Source organism: Arachis ipaensis, chromosome B5, assembly GCF_059453495.1.
Source record: "Arachis ipaensis isolate K30076 ecotype BB chromosome B5, ASM5945349v1, whole genome shotgun sequence".
In the NCBI taxonomy this organism is placed as follows: Eukaryota; Viridiplantae; Streptophyta; class Magnoliopsida; order Fabales; family Fabaceae; genus Arachis; species Arachis ipaensis.
In genome coordinates this window covers 4102659-4122352 of record NC_142440.1, presented here as the reverse complement: position 1 = coordinate 4122352, position 19694 = coordinate 4102659, and the positions used below count along the sequence as shown (strand labels likewise).

General features: G+C 33.5%; 3 protein-coding genes across 6 annotated transcripts; all 3 read left to right on the top strand.

Annotated features, from left to right (window-relative positions):
* The first annotated feature begins 909 nt into the window (after nucleotides 1-909).
* On the top strand, nucleotides 910-3570 carry LOC107642537 (RNA-binding (RRM/RBD/RNP motifs) family protein). Of its 2 annotated transcripts, XM_021122860.2 has the most exons (8): nucleotides 921-1049; nucleotides 1149-1168; nucleotides 1491-1625; nucleotides 1755-1778; nucleotides 1944-2046; nucleotides 2136-2285; nucleotides 2867-2936; nucleotides 3114-3570. In XM_021122860.2, the coding sequence occupies exons 1-8, from the start codon at nucleotides 1047-1049 to the stop codon at nucleotides 3347-3349; spliced, it is 741 nt and encodes a 246-aa protein (XP_020978519.1). In that variant the 5' UTR covers nucleotides 921-1046; the 3' UTR covers nucleotides 3350-3570. The 2 variants fall into 2 exon arrangements, with proteins under 2 accessions (XP_088344413.1, XP_020978519.1); XM_088488287.1 differs by lacking the exon at nucleotides 1149-1168 and having other exon boundaries at nucleotides 910-1053; nucleotides 1473-1625.
* A 1267-nt stretch (nucleotides 3571-4837) lies between these two features.
* Nucleotides 4838-10991, top strand: AKRP (ankyrin repeat protein). 2 transcript variants are annotated; one of them, XM_021122856.2, is made up of 9 exons: nucleotides 4873-5202; nucleotides 6463-6690; nucleotides 7327-8209; nucleotides 8652-8728; nucleotides 9420-9518; nucleotides 9600-9698; nucleotides 9926-10024; nucleotides 10123-10221; nucleotides 10571-10991. In XM_021122856.2, the coding sequence occupies exons 3-9, from the start codon at nucleotides 7471-7473 to the stop codon at nucleotides 10682-10684; spliced, it is 1326 nt and encodes a 441-aa protein (XP_020978515.1). In that variant the 5' UTR covers nucleotides 4873-5202; nucleotides 6463-6690; nucleotides 7327-7470; the 3' UTR covers nucleotides 10685-10991. The 2 variants fall into 2 exon arrangements, with proteins under 2 accessions (XP_020978513.1, XP_020978515.1); XM_021122854.2 differs by lacking the exon at nucleotides 6463-6690 and having other exon boundaries at nucleotides 4838-5202.
* Nucleotides 10992-15953: 4962 nt separating this feature from the next.
* Nucleotides 15954-19462, top strand: LOC107642536 (Wound-responsive family protein). Of its 2 annotated transcripts, XM_088487852.1 has the most exons (10): nucleotides 15954-16324; nucleotides 17330-17542; nucleotides 17633-17682; nucleotides 17756-17812; nucleotides 18186-18251; nucleotides 18344-18415; nucleotides 18578-18687; nucleotides 18827-18918; nucleotides 19059-19123; nucleotides 19221-19462. In XM_088487852.1, exons 1-9 carry the CDS (start codon nucleotides 16045-16047, stop codon nucleotides 19109-19111), a joined length of 993 nt encoding a protein of 330 aa, XP_088343978.1. In that variant the 5' UTR covers nucleotides 15954-16044; the 3' UTR covers nucleotides 19112-19123; nucleotides 19221-19462. The 2 variants fall into 2 exon arrangements, with proteins under 2 accessions (XP_088343978.1, XP_088343977.1); XM_088487851.1 differs by having other exon boundaries at nucleotides 19059-19350.
* Nucleotides 19463-19694: the final 232 nt, after the last annotated feature.

Sequence of the window (19694 nt, the reverse complement as noted above, 5' to 3'; positions counted from 1 at the left end):
TAAGGGTAAAGTGACATAAATTTTTGAGGATTTACAGATTAGTCTTTAAAGAAAAAAAAGTACTGATAAAGTCTTCCAAGAATAATAAATATGGACAAGTTAGTTCAAATTAAGACTTTCTATCCTAATCATAGGAGTTAATTTGAAGGGAGTTAATTTGAAGGTAGTGTGTTCGCATTTGTTATCTTGAAGAACTTTAATAGTATTTTTTTTTTCTTTAGAGATTAATATGTTTCAAATGTAAATTCTCAATAGTTTATTTGTCATTTTCCTTGAAAATTAATATGATGTATGTATAAAATAAATTATTCAGATTGACTTAAATTATCATTACATGGTTAAGAAAGCCCTTTGAGATAACCTCTTGTCAGTTGCAGAGTAGTCACTTTTAATAAAACTTGCCTATGTTTATCTTTTTGGGTTGCTTGAACACTTTCAAAATTACTAAAACGTTTGAAAACTTGTTAACTAGTTGAAGAATTGTAAGAAAATCGATTAAGTGATGACAATGTGTCCAGAGAAGCCAGACTATGCAAGGAAAAATGATATGTGAACTGTGTTGGGTTGAATATACTTGACGCTGAATGAATGGATAATTGGATAGCATTTTCACAAAAAGTAAAATAAAAACATATAAGGAATGGATTGATGAATCAATAAGGTTGACATAATTGCCTAAGTTGGACATATACTGGAATACGTTTTGTTTCAAAGCTTAGGATACTGTAGATATTTTTCCTTAATCTTAGTCAGACTGAAACAAAAAGCTTGGGATTATTGGGAAGAAGCAAAAGATCTATTGAATCGAATATTGGATTTTGGTAGCCAAGAAAGACCCGTTTTGGCAGGAGCTGTTCAATTAAACTGGGCCGGCCCATATATAATTAGACCAAATTGACCCGTTTAGCAGCTCCAGTGGTGAAAAATGTAAAATGATTCATAGTATATATTTACGGAAGAAGGAAATCGGAGGTCAATTCGCTTCTCCAAAACCCTAACATTTCGTCTTTCTTCGTTGAAACACCCGAAGCTGTTAACCCGTACGAATGGCAAGTCTCTCTCCCCATCTCTCTTGTTCTTTCGAGCCATTCAACGACTATAATCTAACGCTTCATTTTTTTTTTCCTTCTGTTTTCTTTATTTTGCAGGCGGATTCTCCTGTGAGAAGGTAAACCCTAGAAATTCTCTTTTCATTACGTACATCATAATCAAATAACTAGCAGCTCAATAATCTGCATTCTACGCTTATAGAACATCTTATCGCCATCGCCAATTTGTTTGTGATGTTTGGTTGGTGTTTAATTGGGAGGTTTAGGTGGTTGTGCATTTTGCTTTACATTTGGACCAATGGAATTGGATCCCGCCCCCCTTTCTTTTTGAACAGCATTGTGTCCATGTAACGAGAAGGCAAATTGAAAATGAGTTTGTAGATTAAATGAATTTCTAAATTCTGTATGTTACTCTGAGCTTAGAATGATCTGTTATTTCAGGAACTCAAGGTCCCCTTCCCCGTGGAGAGCTCAATCAAGATCCAGGTCAAGGTCCAGGTCTAGGCCTAGGTCTAGGTCTAGATCACGATCTATCCCAAGACAAAGGCCAAGGTCCCGTTCAAGAAGCCGCGGCAGGTTTGATTTCAACATTTGGGTTTGGTGTCTATAAAGTTCATTGCACTCCTTTCTTATATTTCTTTATACAGCAGCTGATAATTCTTCCCTTTGTTTTTGTACATTTGCTTGCTTTATTTGTCTTTCCAGATCAAGATCAAGAAGTCATGAGAGGTAAGCCATCTTTTAATTTTTAGTTGTGCATGATCTTAATACATAGCTCGACATCACAAGTTTGAAGTTTCATTTTGAAAGTATTTCTGAAGGGCACAGCTGCGCTTGTGTGCTCTGTTGATTAATATGTTTCAGGAAGTTCTAATATCTTTATTGATGCTTCAGGGTGGGAGAGACTCAAAATCCAGGGAATACACTTTATGTGACAGGTCTATCGTCAAGGGTGACTGAGAGAGACTTAGAGGAGCACTTCTCTAAAGAAGGAAAAGTTAGTGCCTTTTATATCTTATCCATTTCATTCAATCTTTATAGTTCATTGCTAAGTCCTTGATCTTTACTAACAATTTCCTTTATTAGGTTGCATCATGTTTTCTTGTGGTGGAGCCTCGAACACGGATTTCTCGTGGTTTTGCTTTTATCACAATGGATTCTGTTGAGGATGCTAACCGGTGTATCAAATATCTAAATCAATCAGTTTTAGAGGGTCGCTACATCACAGTTGAGAGGGTAATGTGTTTTAAATTAACTAGTAGCTGATGAAACACGTACTTGTCTTTCTTCTTGACTTTGAAGGTTTTCTGGTTATATTCAGAATACATTGCATCAGCTATGTTGGCAGCAATCAAAGATGATCAGTTCATCCATGTCAACTTTAGTGAAACAGCTTGATCAATGGCAAGCTTTAACAGCTAATCAAATGCTGAAATGCGTCTGATCAACTAAACATAGCAACTATATTGTCCAACAACTTTACAACCTCTCAGCATTCATTTCAACTCTCAACTAATCAACGGACATTATCATCAACTTTCTAATCAGTCTTTTATGGTATCTTACACCTGGCATTAATCATGAGTCTGTGAATGGAGTTTTCCCCCCCTTTCTCATAAGCTAGGTTCTTTTTTATGATGCACTTTCGCTTAAAGGTGGAACTCAATATAATGTAAAAAGTGGTACATCAAACTATCCATCAAGGACAGATGGATATCATAGAGATCAAGCTGTTATGCCATGACAAATCATTGGATGGTTTTTCCATTTTCTTTTATAATGATGAAACTCATAATTTATCTTCTGTATTTTTTCAGTCGCGAAGAAAGCGGCCAAGAACTCCCACACCTGGACACTATCTTGGGTTGAAAAGTACAAGAGACTATGGTAAGTTTGAGATGCATCTTCTGAGAGATTTTCTGTATATACTTGTATATCCAAGTTGAGGATATTGAACGAGTGGAGAGTGAATACTAGTATATCTATTTTTGATTGTTACAAAATTCCAAATTTTCTCTCGCGGTACTAATGTTTAATAAATTTCCATCTTCTGATTGTTTCTAGGGCACCGTGGTGGTGACCGTGGTGGTGATCGTGGAAGGTATCGAGGTGGACCTGGACGTGATGATTATCAATATCGACGGTCCCCTAGGCGATCACCATATCGAGGTGGCAGGGACTATTCTCCAAGGCGCTCTCCCTATGGTGGGGGTGGAAGATCTAGGAGGGAAAGGTCTAGGTCACCCCCTTACTCTCCATACGGCAGCCCAGATAGGAGATATGCTCGGGGATCTAGGTGATGTTTTTGTTATTGGAGTTTTTAGAGGGAAAGCAAGAATGTGTAGCTATTATGGTACCTTGACCATCTATCTTTGCGTATATGTGATGTACTTGTGTTCCCGAGGATGTCTGCAGTTGTGTGCCTAGTTGTTAAAATGTTCAAAACCTAGTGTTGGAATGTGAATCACAAGTCAGCATGTGTCACTAGTGCATATCTTTTTATGATATTTACTATATACTGTACGAACTATTTATCTTTTAATTTTCCTCTCATGTTACCGCTAAGTTCTCCAGTCTTGGCCTCTACATTAACCCCCATACCAGCCGCCTCAAAGGTACTTGAATTTTGCCCGTCTCTAAGAAGATGCTTGCTCAATTCCATTCCAGGAATAGTAGAGGATGATAGGTTTATGTGGTGGTCAAACGTTCAATTCGATCTGAATTTGCAAATGCTATTTGAATCCGCTCCCAAATTTTACTTTAAAATAGTCGAGATTATAAAGGCAATTAACATGTTATATATTGACAAATTGTTGGAGTGTTTTTGAATTACATTAACTGAATGACTGACAAACTGATGGCATGGATATCTGCGAAAAGGAATGTACATACCTTAAATTTGTTTTTTGCAGTTTTTTATTCATCTTGTAAATTTTCACCCATATTTATAAGGCATTAGCATTAAATATCCACGTACCTTATAAAGTATAAATGCTTAATCTATCACAATATATGTTAATACAATTCCTTTTCTTTGAGATGTTCTTTTCATTCAGAGTATATTCCCCATTCTCCAATGAATGATTAAGTAAATAATCCTCTTATTTTGGAACCAATCCTGTTACAAGCTGCTTAGGAAGAAAAAATTCTGCATAATGTTCAACAATCAATAGCTAGGTGTATTTTTTGGTAGTTTTTTATTTTTGTATTTACATCAAAACCAAGTGTATTTGTACATTATCTGATTATCATAGATTTTAGTAATTTAGTTATACAGAAGTAACTCTTTTTAAAAAAGATAAAAATAAAAACTGATTAAAATATACATATTTTTAATTTGCAGACATTCAAGTATTTAAATATATCTACCAAAGAAATTTAAATATAAATAAATGAATTCTTATATAGTCAATTATCAATTATATTTAAAAAAATAAACAATAACAATATAAATAATCAGTTGTTGCAATCATGGTTGTTTGAATCGAATCGATCTGTAGGTCGGACCGAAAAACCTGTTCCTTGGCAGAGTATTGGACGGTGCAAGGAATAAAATCGGTGAGAACCGGACGGGTTTGGTAAAAACTGATGAACTGATGGTTTGAGAAATCCAGACTGGTTCGATATTTTAATTTTTAAAAATCCCGACCCCAGAATGATGCCGGTTAAATGCAAAAACCGCCAATTTCGAAAATTTATTGAACCGTCGAACTGGCCGAAAATCGGTCGGTCGAACCGAATCGTGATTCGGCCGATTTTTTGAATTGGGAAGCAAACGGCGCCGTTTCATTGATTCAGAATCAATGAACCCTAACTCCTCCGCAGCCCTAGCCTCCAGAACCAGAACGCGCTAGCTTCTCTCTGTCTCTCACAGAGAGTCCAGAGCTCCTGGTCCTCCCTCACTTCCGTCCAGCCACCGCCTGCTCCCTCACTTCCCCTTCATCGCGCAGCAGCCGTCGCAACCTTCCATCCCCTCCATCGCGCAGCCACCGTGCGAACGTGGAAGCCTCCGTCGCGCAGTCACTTCCGTCGGCGCCAGCTCTGTTCCACTGCAGCCACTGCCTGTTCAAAGGCCGTTCGAAGCCCATTCGAAGGTGAACCTTGTCGTGGTGTCTCCCTCTTGCGTGCTCTGTTCAAAGCTTCTAGCTTCTAGGTAATTTTTTTTAACTATAATTGAATAATTTGTTGTTACTGTGAAGTTATGTGAATTGTGAACCGTGAACTGTGAGCTATGTCTATGATTTAGATTTTTTATTTTTCTGTGAACTGTGAACTTTGTTGAATAATTATTGTTAGTTAAGTTGTGAATTTTGTTGTTGTAACTTGTTACTAGGTTGAATTATTATCGAATAATTCTGACTTATGAGATTATTGGGTTGCAGTGATTTGCTGTGGGTTCTTGTGAACCTGTGATTTTGTACTTGTTAATTTGTTAAATAGTTATTGTGATTCTTGCAATTGAGATTATTGGGTTGCTTTGCTCTTCTCAAATTGTTAATTTGCTAAATTGTTGCTGTTATTGTGATTCTTCATTCTTGAGATTGAAATTGTCTTTGTTTTTTGTTATTGGGTTGCTGGATTTTCTATTTGGATTTTGTACTTGTTAGTTTGTTAAATTGTTGTGATTCTTGAAAGTTGAAATTGAGATTATTGGGTTGCTTTGTTCTTATCAAATTGTTAATTTGTTAATTTGCTAAATTACTGGTGTTATTGTGATTCTTGAGATTGAGATTGTCTTTATTTTTTGTTATTGGGTTGCTGGATTTTCTATTCGGATTTTTTGTAATAATAATTGTTGAAACATTGATTAATTGTTGGTTCTAAACCTTGTTGTTGATTGCTTGAAGCATGATTAATTTTTGAAGCATTGATTGATTAATTGATTAGGGTAGGGTTGTGTTGTGTCGTTCCAAGATGAATATGATTGTTTTGCTTTGCGATGCTTGCTGGTTGTTATTTGATCTCACCGCATTTCAGCATTTGATCAATGAAATGTTTTGCAAACATTCAGTTTTTTGGTTTGCATTTCCATATATTGACTTGGATTTATACCTTACTAAAAGTTATCCAACGGAATAAGTCAAGCTGATCTCATGAAAATCCCAAATGACTAATAAGATTGAATGACAAACTTGGATCAGTTGGATGTTGGCATTTTATGTATGGTTGGTTGTTATTGTTATTTGACTTTTGAATTTGTATTTGAATATGTTTATTTATATTTTATTTATTATTTTATTATAAAATGGTTTTTTCGGTTCAACCACAGTCGAAACGGTTGAACCTATGAACCAGTAAACCAGTAACTAGAGCGGTTCAATGACCGGTTCGGTTTTCAGAACCTTGCACCCCACCCCAACTCTCTCATTCACACTTTCTTCTCTCTATTCCTAACGGCCCACACACGCCACAGAGCTTGCTGCTGGGAGCTCACCTCGACATCACTGCCGTCGCCGCGCCTCTCTACTCCGTCTGAGCTCGGCTGCTCGCGCGTCTCTCGCCTTCGCGTCTCCTCGAGCTGTGCCTCACTGCTTCTTGCTCGTCAGCTCGTGTCGTCGTCCGTCCTTGCCATCACTGCTTCTTGCTCGTCAGCTCGCTGCTCGTTGTGTGTGTTTGTGAGCTCTGATTTCTTATGATGCTAGTATGTAATGTAATTGACTAATTGCTTGGTTATGAATTTATGATAAGACTTAAATTTGTTAATTTGTTGAATGGGAGACTTGAATTTGTTGAATGGGAAGCTTGCTACTTACTAATTTAGTTATGCTGCAGACTGCAGATTTTGTGTTGGTTTGCTAATTTTGAATTTTTAAAGAAAATTTTGGAGATTCGTATTTAGTTATTTAGTTTTACTTTGTGGTTATGCTATTATGATTCTGCTAATAAAAATAATAGGGATGCACCTTATTTTTAATTTTAATTTTGAGGGCCCCGAAATTACCATTGTTAGAATTGGTTGTTAATTGTTTAATAGGCTCCGTTGCTACAATGTGATTGTTAATTGCTTAATTGGAATTGATTGCTAATTGCTTAATTGATTGTCAATGTGATAGTGTGATTAGAATTAGATAATAGGCTCTGTAGAATTGATCGTTAATTGCTAATAGACTGTTAGAATTGATTGGGAATTGTTAATAGGCTTCATTGCTAAAGTGTGATTGTTAATTGCTTAATTGGAATTGATTGCTAATTGTCTAATTGATTGTCATTATTATTATGTCAAATTAAGTTATTATTATAGTATTGACTAATAATATGTCTATTTTTATTTAAATAGGATCGGATCAGTCAGTTCAACCAGTGATCCAGTAGACTGATCGGTTCGATTCTGACACCTATAGTTGCAGTTGAATCCTTCCATAATCCACAAAGCCTTTTGCAGGCAAAGATACGGTTCCGAGCAGCAGCATCCAAGTGGGCTATGTTCCACTACATGGCTCTGCTGAATCCTCCTCATCCTCCCTCTATCTTCTCTTCATTCCCATTCTTCACTCCTTCTTCACCGCAGTTTCTCAAATTCCCCAGAATCTGGAAGAACCCGCACTCTCTCCCCACATCCTTCCAGTCCTTCAACGAAGAAGACGAACACGTTATCGGCGACTGTCTCGTCTACGAGGAAGGAATTTTCGATGACCCCATTTCGCAAAACCAGACCAATTCCCACGCTGATAATTCTCTCACTCTCACCCCAACCAGAACCAAACCAAGTTCCAAGAAGCAGGTTGCTGAAATTGCCACTGAAAACTTGGTTCCCGACAAATGGAGGGAGGTTCAGGCGGAGCTCAACATAACCAAGAAGGAGAGGCGCAAGATTGCTCAGGAGATGGAGTTCAACAGCAAGGTTATGAAGAAGAGACAAGGCTTGGTTCCATTGAGGGACATGAACCTTGACGAGTATAAGGCTTATAAGGAGGCCAAGTTGGCACAACTGAAACCCCTTGTTCTCGATAACCCTTCTGGTTTTCCAGTGAAAGAGGAAGGTTCCATCAGAAAAGGAGGTGACTTGAATTATGGGTATGATAGTGGTGGTGGTGGTAGTTGGCGTGTAGAGCCTAAGAATCCTAAGTGGGCTGTTTATGGGAGGGGTTTGGACAATGTCACTGAGTTTTTCAATAGTGAGGACTATGACCCTGCCAGTGCTGATACTAAGAACAACGAAGGTATCTCCCTTTTAACTTGGTCTCTGGAAATTTGCAACCTTGATGTATGTATGTATGTATGCTATAAGAGTTGACACAAATATTTCATTTTTACTCGTGTACGTGTATTTGCATCAAATACTGCTACTTTAAATTTCTTAAATTTGTGACTAGTTCTTTCATAGAAATGCGGTGTTTCAGTATTGTATCATGTTGTATTCAATACTTCGTATTTGCATTTGTATTTGTGCAGCATAGATGTATGATGGATATGATAACTAACTGATTGGTTCTGTAGGGCTTTACATTGTGGTGGTTATTGAGTGGCAATATACGCATTAAGATAATGGACTTGTTAACTGTGATAGAATGAATGGTTTTATTTGTTGTTTGTTTCATTGTTCTCAGAGAGTGGTGTCTTAAGCTTCTCTTTGCAGTGTGTAATGTGTATGCCTTTTCATAGGTCGCCGGAGGTTGTTCACTAAGGAGGAGAAGGCTTTATTGAATAAGCGAGTACCAGATTTGGAAGCTGCTACTTCAGTAAGTTTTCCATGTCTTATCAACAATGATTGATGGCTATTTGCTGGTTTTAATATGATTATTGGGAATGAGAATCTTTCACTTTCACCTTATAGAGGTGGTGTATTGAGGCTAGTTTGATAAAGCTTTTACTGTTTAAAAGTTATAGCATTTGTGTTTGGTAAATTAAATTAAAAATGGCTTTTATCAAGCATAAGCAACAAGAAGTGCGTCTGGTAAAATGGATTTTAAAATTTAAAAATACTATAATAGACATTAATATAAGAATTAAATTTGAATATTAATTAATGTACGAGGTTATATTAGACTTTTTAATTTTGATAAGCACAAGCCAACTTTAAAAAGTTCTCCCTTAGGTGCTTTCAAAAGCACCCGACTTTTAAAAACTACAAGCATAAGCACATGAGCTTTTTATTTACCAAATGCAAAATGAAGTGTTTATACTTTTAAAAAGCACAAGCACCTCTCAGAAAAGCTTTACCAAACCAAGCCTGAGTAATCTCGGTATTTGCAGATGTTCTATGCCGCTTCATTCTTGGGATCAGAAACCTCCTACATTTTCCCCTTTTTTTCCCTTGGCAGAATTGTAGTATAGGTATAGAGAAGTAGGCCCTGATTTACTTGTTTGTAGCCTTTTAGTGAACTTAATTATGTTATTTATTTAACTTATGGCTAATACTGATATTTTCAGGATAAATGGCTTCCGCTGCACACTCTTGCTGCATGTGGAGAATTCTACCTTTTAGATTCTTTGATCAAGCATAATGTAGATATTAATGCTGTTGATAAGGTATACATATTAACTTGCCGCGTTAGACACTAAAATGTGTGCGATCCTCTCGCAGAACTGTAATGATTCACTTGTTTCCAGGATGGTTTGACAGCTCTTCACAAAGCGATCATTGGAAAAAAGCAAGCGATTACTAACTATCTCTTGAGAAATTCAGCTAATCCTTTCGTATTGGATAGAGTGAGTAAAAACTACTAAATTGTCTTGTTGTTTGGACTGTTTTCATTTCATATGTGAATCTTTTTACTTAGTTTTCTTTTGGAAGTTAGATTTTGTGCTTATTTTGCCGCCAGTTGGAAATAATCAACAGTCTAATCACAAGGATTTCATCTTAATGTGAAGAGCATATCGAACATTAGCCTTAGTTACCTGTTGCTGATACTCTACTCTGTTGTTTTTGTAAACAGGATGGGGCCACCTTGTTGCACTATGCAGTACAAACAGCTTCTAGCCAGACAATTAAAATTCTCTTATTGTACAATGTGGATTTAAATCTTCAGGACAATGTATGATTAGTACTCTCAAATTCATCTTATAAACTCTTTTTCTTTTGTCAATTTTACGATGAACTGCTTGATAAGACAATTGATTTGCTCCATCACAGGATGGCTGGACACCATTACATCTTGCCATTCAAGCTCAGAGAACAGATTTAGTTAGGCTTCTACTCATTAAAGGTGCTGATAAGACAATAAAGAACAAGGTAATTTCCTACTAGTACTTTGGCTTGGTATTGCTGCTGTTGATGAGAATTTCTAAAATGCCTGAGGAATTGTTAATTGCTGCATATGTTATGCTAGTTTCTCGCGACCCATAGTAATTAAAAAGATTTCTCTTTTACAGTATCACAATCTAATATTTAGTTTTGGCAAATCTTGACGGCATCAATTAGTCTGTTTATTGAATCAGTTTCAATAGAGCTTGATAGATTTTGTTACACGCTGCTTCAATAATTTGTTTGGTGCTTATTATATAAACCCTTAAAACAGTAACAGAGTGTTCAAGGCTCATAGTTTCTTCTTGTGTTGGCTTCTCTGTGTTGTTCGTCTCAGGATGGTTTAACACCACTTGATCTTTGCCTTTACTTTGGTCAAAGTCCCAGAACATATGAGCTAATCAAGTTGTTGAAGTTGCCGCAAAGGCGCACAAGACTTGTGTCCAGGTAGGGCTAATAATCAAGATCACGACAGAAAGATTTGGCGCGAGTGAAAATTTCCCATGATCTTGTAACACATCCTTATGGGGCGAAATTTTCTGGTTTGCTCAAGGAGGAAGTGATAAAGGACATTATGCAAGGAAGGCAAAGATCACTCCATGTAAAATTGATTCCTACATGGAACAAAAGTGCATGCGTGTTTAGAAGTTGGAACCAATATAGTCATCATAGGAGAGTGTGTGTGTAAGTGTTCAGTGTCGTGTATCCAACTGCTTGATACTCACTAAATTCTAATGCCATTTTCTTTGCTCGTTTTTTTTTACTTGTCTTTTTTGCCTTTAACTGAAACAGATGGATGACTTAATCAAAATTGTTGAGGCAATATCAAATGTTATGACTGATGGGGCTAACAGGCAAAACAACTTTTCAAAGATTTTGACAAACAAGCCAATAATAGTCATTGTAATTTTTCTTTGCAGGAAATTAGAAAGAAAAATGACGTGCCTCGATTTTTTAATTTTGATATGGTGGTTAGAATAGAATTAACCGGCTGCGACAACAGAAAATTCTACTTCAATGACATCATCAATTAAATAATTAATAAATAAATATTAAATCCACCTATTTATTATAAATCATAAATAAATAATTATAGATTTATATTAAAATTATACATTATAAATAAATATTTATAATATTAATATAAATACATACATTGTATTTATTCTTACTCAAGTAATTACTTTAAATTAAACTAAAATTTATTCAAATCTAGTCAAGTTATTATCTTAAATTTAACCAAATCAATATATAAACAAATGCTAATAATTTATGTATTCACATGTCATATTAGTACTTAATCGATCAATAATACTAAAAATAATAAAATTGTAATTTTTCATACAGATATCAAAATTACATACTTGCATTTATATATTCAAAAAAATTTGGTGTATATATGGCCTCCAGATCTAACACACGCATAAAAGATGGCTTTTCAAATAGATGTTGCCATAAACTTGATCTTCGTTTTCATTTGGATCAACAACCTCGTATTGACTTTTAAACTCTTCCTTGCTATCATTATTATAATCTTTCCGTTCGATTTGTCGATTGGCTTCAAATTGTTCGAATTCAACATACAACTCAATGAACAGTATTTGAGAGCGAGTTTCAATATACATTAAAAACATCTCTTACATGCTCGTTTCAATAATCACATATTTAGTTTGAAATTAAACGAATCTGCCAAATACTAGTATAGTATATTAGTATATCTTTACAAGATACATGATACTCTCTTTAATATTTGAGGATCTATCTTCATACAGATCACACATTTCAGTTCCTCAAATGAAAGTGTAAATGAAATAATAATTTTTAACGAATTTTCACATACAAAATTTTCTTTTTCAGAAGTTTGCAATAAAATTTAACTATGATAATACACTTTCAACAAAATTCTATCATCCATCCTATATATTCTACCTCACATTATTCAAATTCAGTGTAATTTTTTAAAGCAGAAGACGAGAGAGAAACTTCTAAAAATGTAAGCGACGGTAAAATAAAAAGAATTTATATCCTCTAAAGTTTAAATTTTACTTTAAATAGTAAGGTGTGATCTTCTATCCTTAAATAGTTCTCTTTCATATTTATTTTTGGTCCCACCTATGAAACCAATAGTGAGAGATCACACTTTATTCTCTAAAGTAAAATTCAAACTTTAGAAGATCCGAATCCAAATAAAAAAAAAAATTCTACCAATTTGTATTTAAATATTTAAATATTTTTTTTACCTTTACAAATTAGACCGTTCAATTTAGTTCGACTAAAATTAAAAAAATAGAACAATCAAATCAAACCTACCAATTTCAGTACCAATAAACTTTTAAATTTCTATCCTCCATACATGGATAATCCAATTTGTATCAATACATCACCAATAAAAAAATAGAACGGTCTAATTTTTACTCTATCAATTCACGAAAAGCAGCCGCACCCGTATATATAACACACCTCATATCCACAACAAAATACAATACACGCATAACATTCATATAAAAAAAATGAACCACGTGTCTCTTTGCAAAAATCGAATGCTAAGCCAAGACTATCAAATTCGGATGTATTGAAACCAAAATTCTCAGCTATTAAATAAGAATATATATATTTAGTATTTATAAAAATAATTATTATATTATTGTTAAGAAATTTGATTATTATAATATAAAATACTTTATTATTTTAAAATTGATTTTTATTGAAAATATATAAATAATATGTATAAATATATTAATTGATAATAATTATAAGGGTAAAAAACGTAAATAAACCAAGGGAGCTGAGAAATTACGCAAATCCGTCAAACTGGAAATTACTTCACGAATGAGCCAAAGTACATTACTATATAATTCGAACCAGGTTGGTTCGAACTACAAAAATACATAATTCGAACCAAGGTAGCTCGAATATTGATGAAACAAGTGATGCATGTAATTCGAACCTAGTTGGTTCGAACTAGGATTGAGAGTAATTCGAACTAGGTGAGTTTGAATTACACGTTTGGACGCTTCAGCAAGTAATTCGAATCTAGTTGGTTCGAATTAGTCAAAGTTTGCCTCGAATAGTAATTCGAATTATGCTGTTAAAAAATTAATAATTTATTAAAAAATTTATTAAAAAATTAATAATTTAAAAATTAAAAAAATATATATTTTATTTCATACAAAATAATTAAAAAATATATTTTATTCTATGCAAAATAATTTTAAAAAATAGCTTAAAAGATGTTATGAGTACTATAAAAGTTTGTAATATTCTATTGATTTAGGTAAATACATGATAAAAATATTTTTTCTTTAATTTCTAAATTATTAGTGACTATGTGGAGTATTTCTTTAATGTCCTAAGTCATTAGGACATTACAAATTTTATAGTACTTCTAACATTTTTAAGCCATTTTTTAAATTATTTTGCATAGAATAAAATATATTTTTTTATTTTTAAATTATTAATTTTTTTAATAAATTTTTTAATAAATTTTTTAATAAATTATTAATTTTTTAACAGCATAATTCGAATTACTATTCGAGGCAAACTTTGACTAATTCAAACCAACTAGGTTCGAATTACTTGCTGAAGCGTCCAAATCCAAACGTGTAATTCGAACTCACTTAGTTCGAATTACTCTCAATCCTAGTTCGAACAAACTAGATTCGAATTACATGCATCACTTGTTCCATCAATATTCGAGCTACCTTGGTTCGAATTATGTGTTTTTGTAATTCGAACCAACCTGGTTCGAATTATATAGTAATGTGCTTTGGCTCATTCGTGAAGCAATTTTCAGTTTGGCGGATTATGTGTTTTTGTAATTCGAACCAACCTGGTTCGAATTATATAGTAATGTGCTTTGGCTCATTCGTGAAGCAATTTTCAGTTTGGCGGATTTGCGTAATTTCTCAGCCCCCTTGGCTTATTTACGTTTTTTATCCTAATTATAATATTCTTGGCGTTTTTAAGCTAAGTTGTATTCAACCAAACATTATTGTGTATAAATAAAATATTAATCCTTTTTGTGTGCCAGTCGTGCGATTATATTTTAATATTTTATTAATACAAATATAATAACTAAAATATTTTTTTTCAATAAATTTTTATTTGTAACCTTTTGTTTATAATTACTATTAGATTAATAGACAGGTAATCCAATTTTTTATATTCAACTTATATATGGATTGTGATTCTTTTATCACAGCAAAATCAATAATTTGTATTCTATATTTTGATATTTTTTCTCCATTGTTGGGAAGACTATTTTCTCTTTTTATTCATCAAAATCTAAAATAAACTGGGCCCTAATTTAATCTTCCCTATTTTACACTTAGTCATTTGATTTATAATTTAATTCACTACTTGCTACTTCTGTATTCTGAAATCAAGCATTGCAAGTTTGCAACCGAATAAATAAAGCCAATAAGCTATAAGGAAAAATATAAATAAAAAATAAAAAAAAGTTGCTACTTGTTAGGATAAAGACCCTAACAAACTTTGACGAAATGTACACGTTTAGTTCTGAAAATTCTGTTCCCTTTCTATGTGTCATTGTTAGCGATCTATTAATTAAATTATTTTTTTGTGGAAAGGATTGGGAGAAAACAAAAATCAGTTTTGTTTTTTCTAGCACAATAAAGATATTTCTATATATAATTCGCTTCTTGATAGGGATTTTGTTAAACTAAGGTTTTGATGGTGACAATTAAATTTCGAAATAAATTAAAAAAAAGGATTAAAATGCCAAACTAAACAGTATAAAAAAAATAAATTAGCATCATAAATAATAATTTAATTGCTTTGTAAACAATGGTAATTTCTCATATAATAATACCCTTGGTCCATAACTCCATATCAGCACGCAGCATTAAATAAATAATTTTACATATGCATGAGTTTCATAATTAAATTAAAATATGAATGTAAGAATGAAAGTAAAATGAAGTGAGATGAATTATATTAGAATAAGAAAGATTACTAAGACAAGGTGTGAATAATACCATGAATAAATAACTTAGAAGATAATATATATTAATATATAATATATCTTTGGTTGTTGGTCATGTGCAAAATTTGAGGGGGACAAGGATGACAATAATTTTTATAGTTTCTATTCTGATAATTAAAATTTAAAAGTAAGAGCTGAGCTAGCAATACCAGAAAAAGCTCTCTATCCTTATCACCAAGCTGCTAAGAATCTCATGCTTTCCCCTTAATTCAAAAAAAAAAAAAGCAACAATAATATTAATAAATTAGGACTCCAAATTAATTTTACATATAACAAGATTTTAAAACCAACAAGATAGAATCTAATATAGTGGAAAACGAATATTATGAGATCCTAAAATTCCAATATTCGGAAAAAATAATTGTGATTTAGCGTCTGATTTTTTACTCCTTATATAATGAACTTTCTTTCTCATTGTTGAGTCATTGAAAACTTGTGTGCTTTTGTAAGATATATTAATGAACCTTCTCATTCTTGTACAATACTTTAGTGAGACTACTTTTTTTACTCCAATTCCACGCTATAAGAATTAATTTGTCGCGAATTTAAATTTTATTTAATAATTTATTATTGGTTAATAATTTGCTGTATATATAAAATAGACTACAAATTCGTCACAAAAAAAAATTTATCACAAAAAAAAATTGACTACAAATTTTAACACTTATTTAAGCTTTAACTGTTACTCGATCAATCTAAGTTGGTTTATTACGCTGACTCTATAAACAAAAGAAAACGAAACAAAACGCATCGCATTGCATCGCGTATCAAGCAACGTCTCTTCTTCTTCCTCCACCTTCACCACAATGCTCTGTTCCCGATTCTGCGTCCGTACGATCCCCGGCGTTGCCACCGTCGCCGATCACGGCAATGCCACTCGCTGTTCCTCCACCTGCGTCCCTCACTCCTCCCTCGCAATGGACCTCTCCCCTCTCCACCACCACGCTCCTTCCCTCCGAACAAGCCGCCTCCGATGCCGCAAATCGGTCCTCATTTCATGCGATTCCTCGCGTGGACCCTCCCGCACCAGATCCAGCTTCGGCGATCATCACGATGACTATCTCGAAGCTTCTCTTCTTCTCTCTGGTACTCTGCCCTAACCTCACCTCTCTCTCGCCATTTCTGTTACTTGTATTAGTCTCTGAAGAGAAATGAAAAAGAAAAAAAAAATCATTTTCCCCTTTTTTAAATAACAAATTAAATTATGAAATTGAGCTATGAAGTGACGGTGTGGGATGATAACAATTCACCAGTGGATATATTGTTATAGGAGACGCGGTTTTTCCTCACTCTAAGCCTTTGCTTTTGTTGAATTCGTTACTCCGAGTCTGAGATTGATGGCTTCATCCTGTTGAATGATGATATAATAATTCCACTGTTGTTTTATTTATTTATTCATTTATTGAAGCTTCACCCTTTATGTTTTTCTGTTTAATCAAACTGAACCAAAAAGTTTTGTTTTTTCCTCCTAAACTTTAGCTTCAATCCTTTTAAAATCTTGAGCTCTGAAATGTATATTATTTATATATACTATTGTTTTTATTCAGTGTTTCCTAGAGTAGAGCTATCAAAATTTTGTTGTTCTTTAGTCAATGTTCTTTTACCTCTTGGCCCTCAGAGTAATAATATGAGAAGCAGTGTTTGTTGTTGTTGTTTTATGTTTAGTCTTATTTTTTCCTACATGGTTTTATTGTTCTACATTTTGTGGAAGATAGCAAAGCCAGACACGTTGTACATCCCCGATTCTAAACATATAGTAAAATGAATTCTAAGTCAATAGAGGGATAAATTATATATCTTTGCAATGGGGATTGTTCTCTCATTTCTAAATTACCACTATGCTCACGTTAGAGGATCACCAAATCCATATTATAATATTACCTACATAGGCGCTTGTTTGTTTGAGTAGCATTTACTACAAATGCTTCTCTATGAGGACAAGCTGATAGCTATTACCCTCCGTTCTTTTTAATATTTTTTTTTTCCCATTTCAAATCATTTTAGTGTGTTGTAGTGACTCTGTTTCTTTTGATCATTTAGGTTATACATGTGTATGCATCCCTGAAATCTTTATTACTTAAACTAGCGCAGAAACAATTTCACACTATCATATGTGGAGGCATCGGTCTCAAGAAGAGTTACAATGGAAATCCTCTACACCATCAATTCCCATAGCTGTCCAAGGAAGAAATTTGAGATCAGATAATAATTTGATGAGACAAAGCTTTCTACAGCGTTTCCAGAATCCAACCATTTTTCTCAAGATTTCTTGTGATGGAGACTATATTCTGCCCATTGTTGTAGGTATGTGTCAAAGTTAAAATCTTTAATTTATCGTTCCCCGTCATTTGTGAAAATCAGATTTTTATTAACTTCATTTCTTTGTCACTGCAGGAAAGGTCGCTATTGAAAAACTAATTGATCCTGAAGTTGAAGAAAATGGGGTAATTCTTTGCATTCTTTTATTCCATTCTTTTGCACAGTTCTTTTCTGTTCATAATCAATCCTTTGTTGCAGGTTTGTCCAGACCAGTTCCAGTTGGCAAAAAACGTGGTTGAAAGACTAGACCATGAAGTATGAAGCTAAGCATTTCCCACATTATATTGATGTCAATGGTTTTTTATTTGTTAATTTATTTTGTTCATTCTGATGCATGTCTGTTGGGTCTATGAAGTGATATTATTGATGGCAGCAAGAAAGAGTATATGACCTTTTTGTTTAGCTTCCTGTATTACCTTAAATTCCCAAGACTCCCTCTATAGGGAGAGTAGGTCATTATAACATCTGTCTTGGAAACCACTTTTGTTATGAATTCTTCTTGATAATAAATTCAAGAACCATTCCTTATCCTAGTGCAGAAGTTTTACAGCAATAGCATTGTACCCCAACCATGCTTGGTCATTGTCAAATAAATTGTTCAAAAGTCTTTCTTCATTTACTCTTTCAGGTGATAATGGTGAGGATTACAGAGAGAGTGGTCAGTACTTATTTTGCCAGAGTGTACCTAAGCCAGGTTATAAATAAGTCTTTATTATATGATATGTAACCTCTAGTTTTTGTTTCTCTCCTCATGAAAGTTCTCATCAAAGTTATTAACTTATCCAGCCAGGGAAAAGCAATATTATTAGTGTGGATGCACGACCTTCTGATGCCATTAATATTGCAAATAGATGCAAGGTATAAATTCTGCATCAACCAAGATCTGTTAAGGAAGTTTTTGAAAGGAGGCATAACTGAAGATTATCATATCTGTTCTTATGCTTAAATCATATTAAAAATGCAATTTATGCATGGATGTGAGACAAATCCACTTGTATGACTTTAATTTGATTTGTGCAGGCCCCAATATATGTTAGTAAACAAATTGTCTTAGCAGATGCTATCAGGCTTGGTTATGGAATGGGCAGAGCGCATAACAAGAGACCTACTTATGATGTAGTACTTGACAGGTATTGCATAATTATTGAGTGGCATTCGTTCCTTACTGTTAGGCATATTATTCTCACTTTTTACCACCAGAATTCTCTATTGAACCCTTTTCCTTGGTATATATCATCTGCGATTTTTAACTTTGTATATTTCTTACAGTGCTGTAGATGGTCCAGATTTAGTAGCTGAAGAACTTAGTATGATGAATAACATGCATATAGCTATCAAACAAGAAAAATTTGAAGATGCTGGTAAAAATATATTTTCAAGTTTTGGGTATAATTGTAATTTAATATCAAAATGCATTAACAACTCGCAAGTATTAATATCACATTTTGTTACGAACTAATGCTATGCAATCTTCTTACAATGTATTGGTTTGATTTTGCAGCTATATGGAGAGATAAACTTGCAAATCTTCGTAAATCAAAACATGAACACTAACTGGCTCGTTAGGTTTGAAAATTACTTCTATGCAATTCAACCTTTGGAATTTGCCTTAAAAAAATGTCTTAACTATAGTTATATGTATCTTCTCCTAATTTTTCAACAGGAAGAATATATTATTGAGGCATAAGATACACAAAAATGATGGAAAACTGGAAAAAGTATGATATGTATAGTTGTGAATTAGAGTCATCAACCTGTGTTAATGTACATAAAATGTATTGAAATTCCGCTTCTACGAATACTCAGAATTGTAATGTTGGCTACTGAATTCCTTCACATCAGTGAAAGGAAGTGTGGAATTGATATCTGGTGATGAGTACATAATATCTTTCTTGATTTTGAGTATTTAAGTGACTGATTAACCACTCTCCTAGGTTTTGCTAAACATCAAAAGTACTTGACGAATGATATTAGGTTGGCAATCAGTCGTGTACCCTCCTAAAATTAGAGAATAAGTTATCATTTTTAATATATTTTTGTATAATAAGTTTAATTTTACATGTGTTTAATATGTGAAATAAATATTTTTATATATTTTATTTGAATATAAAGTATTATGTTTGAATTAAACTTTAGA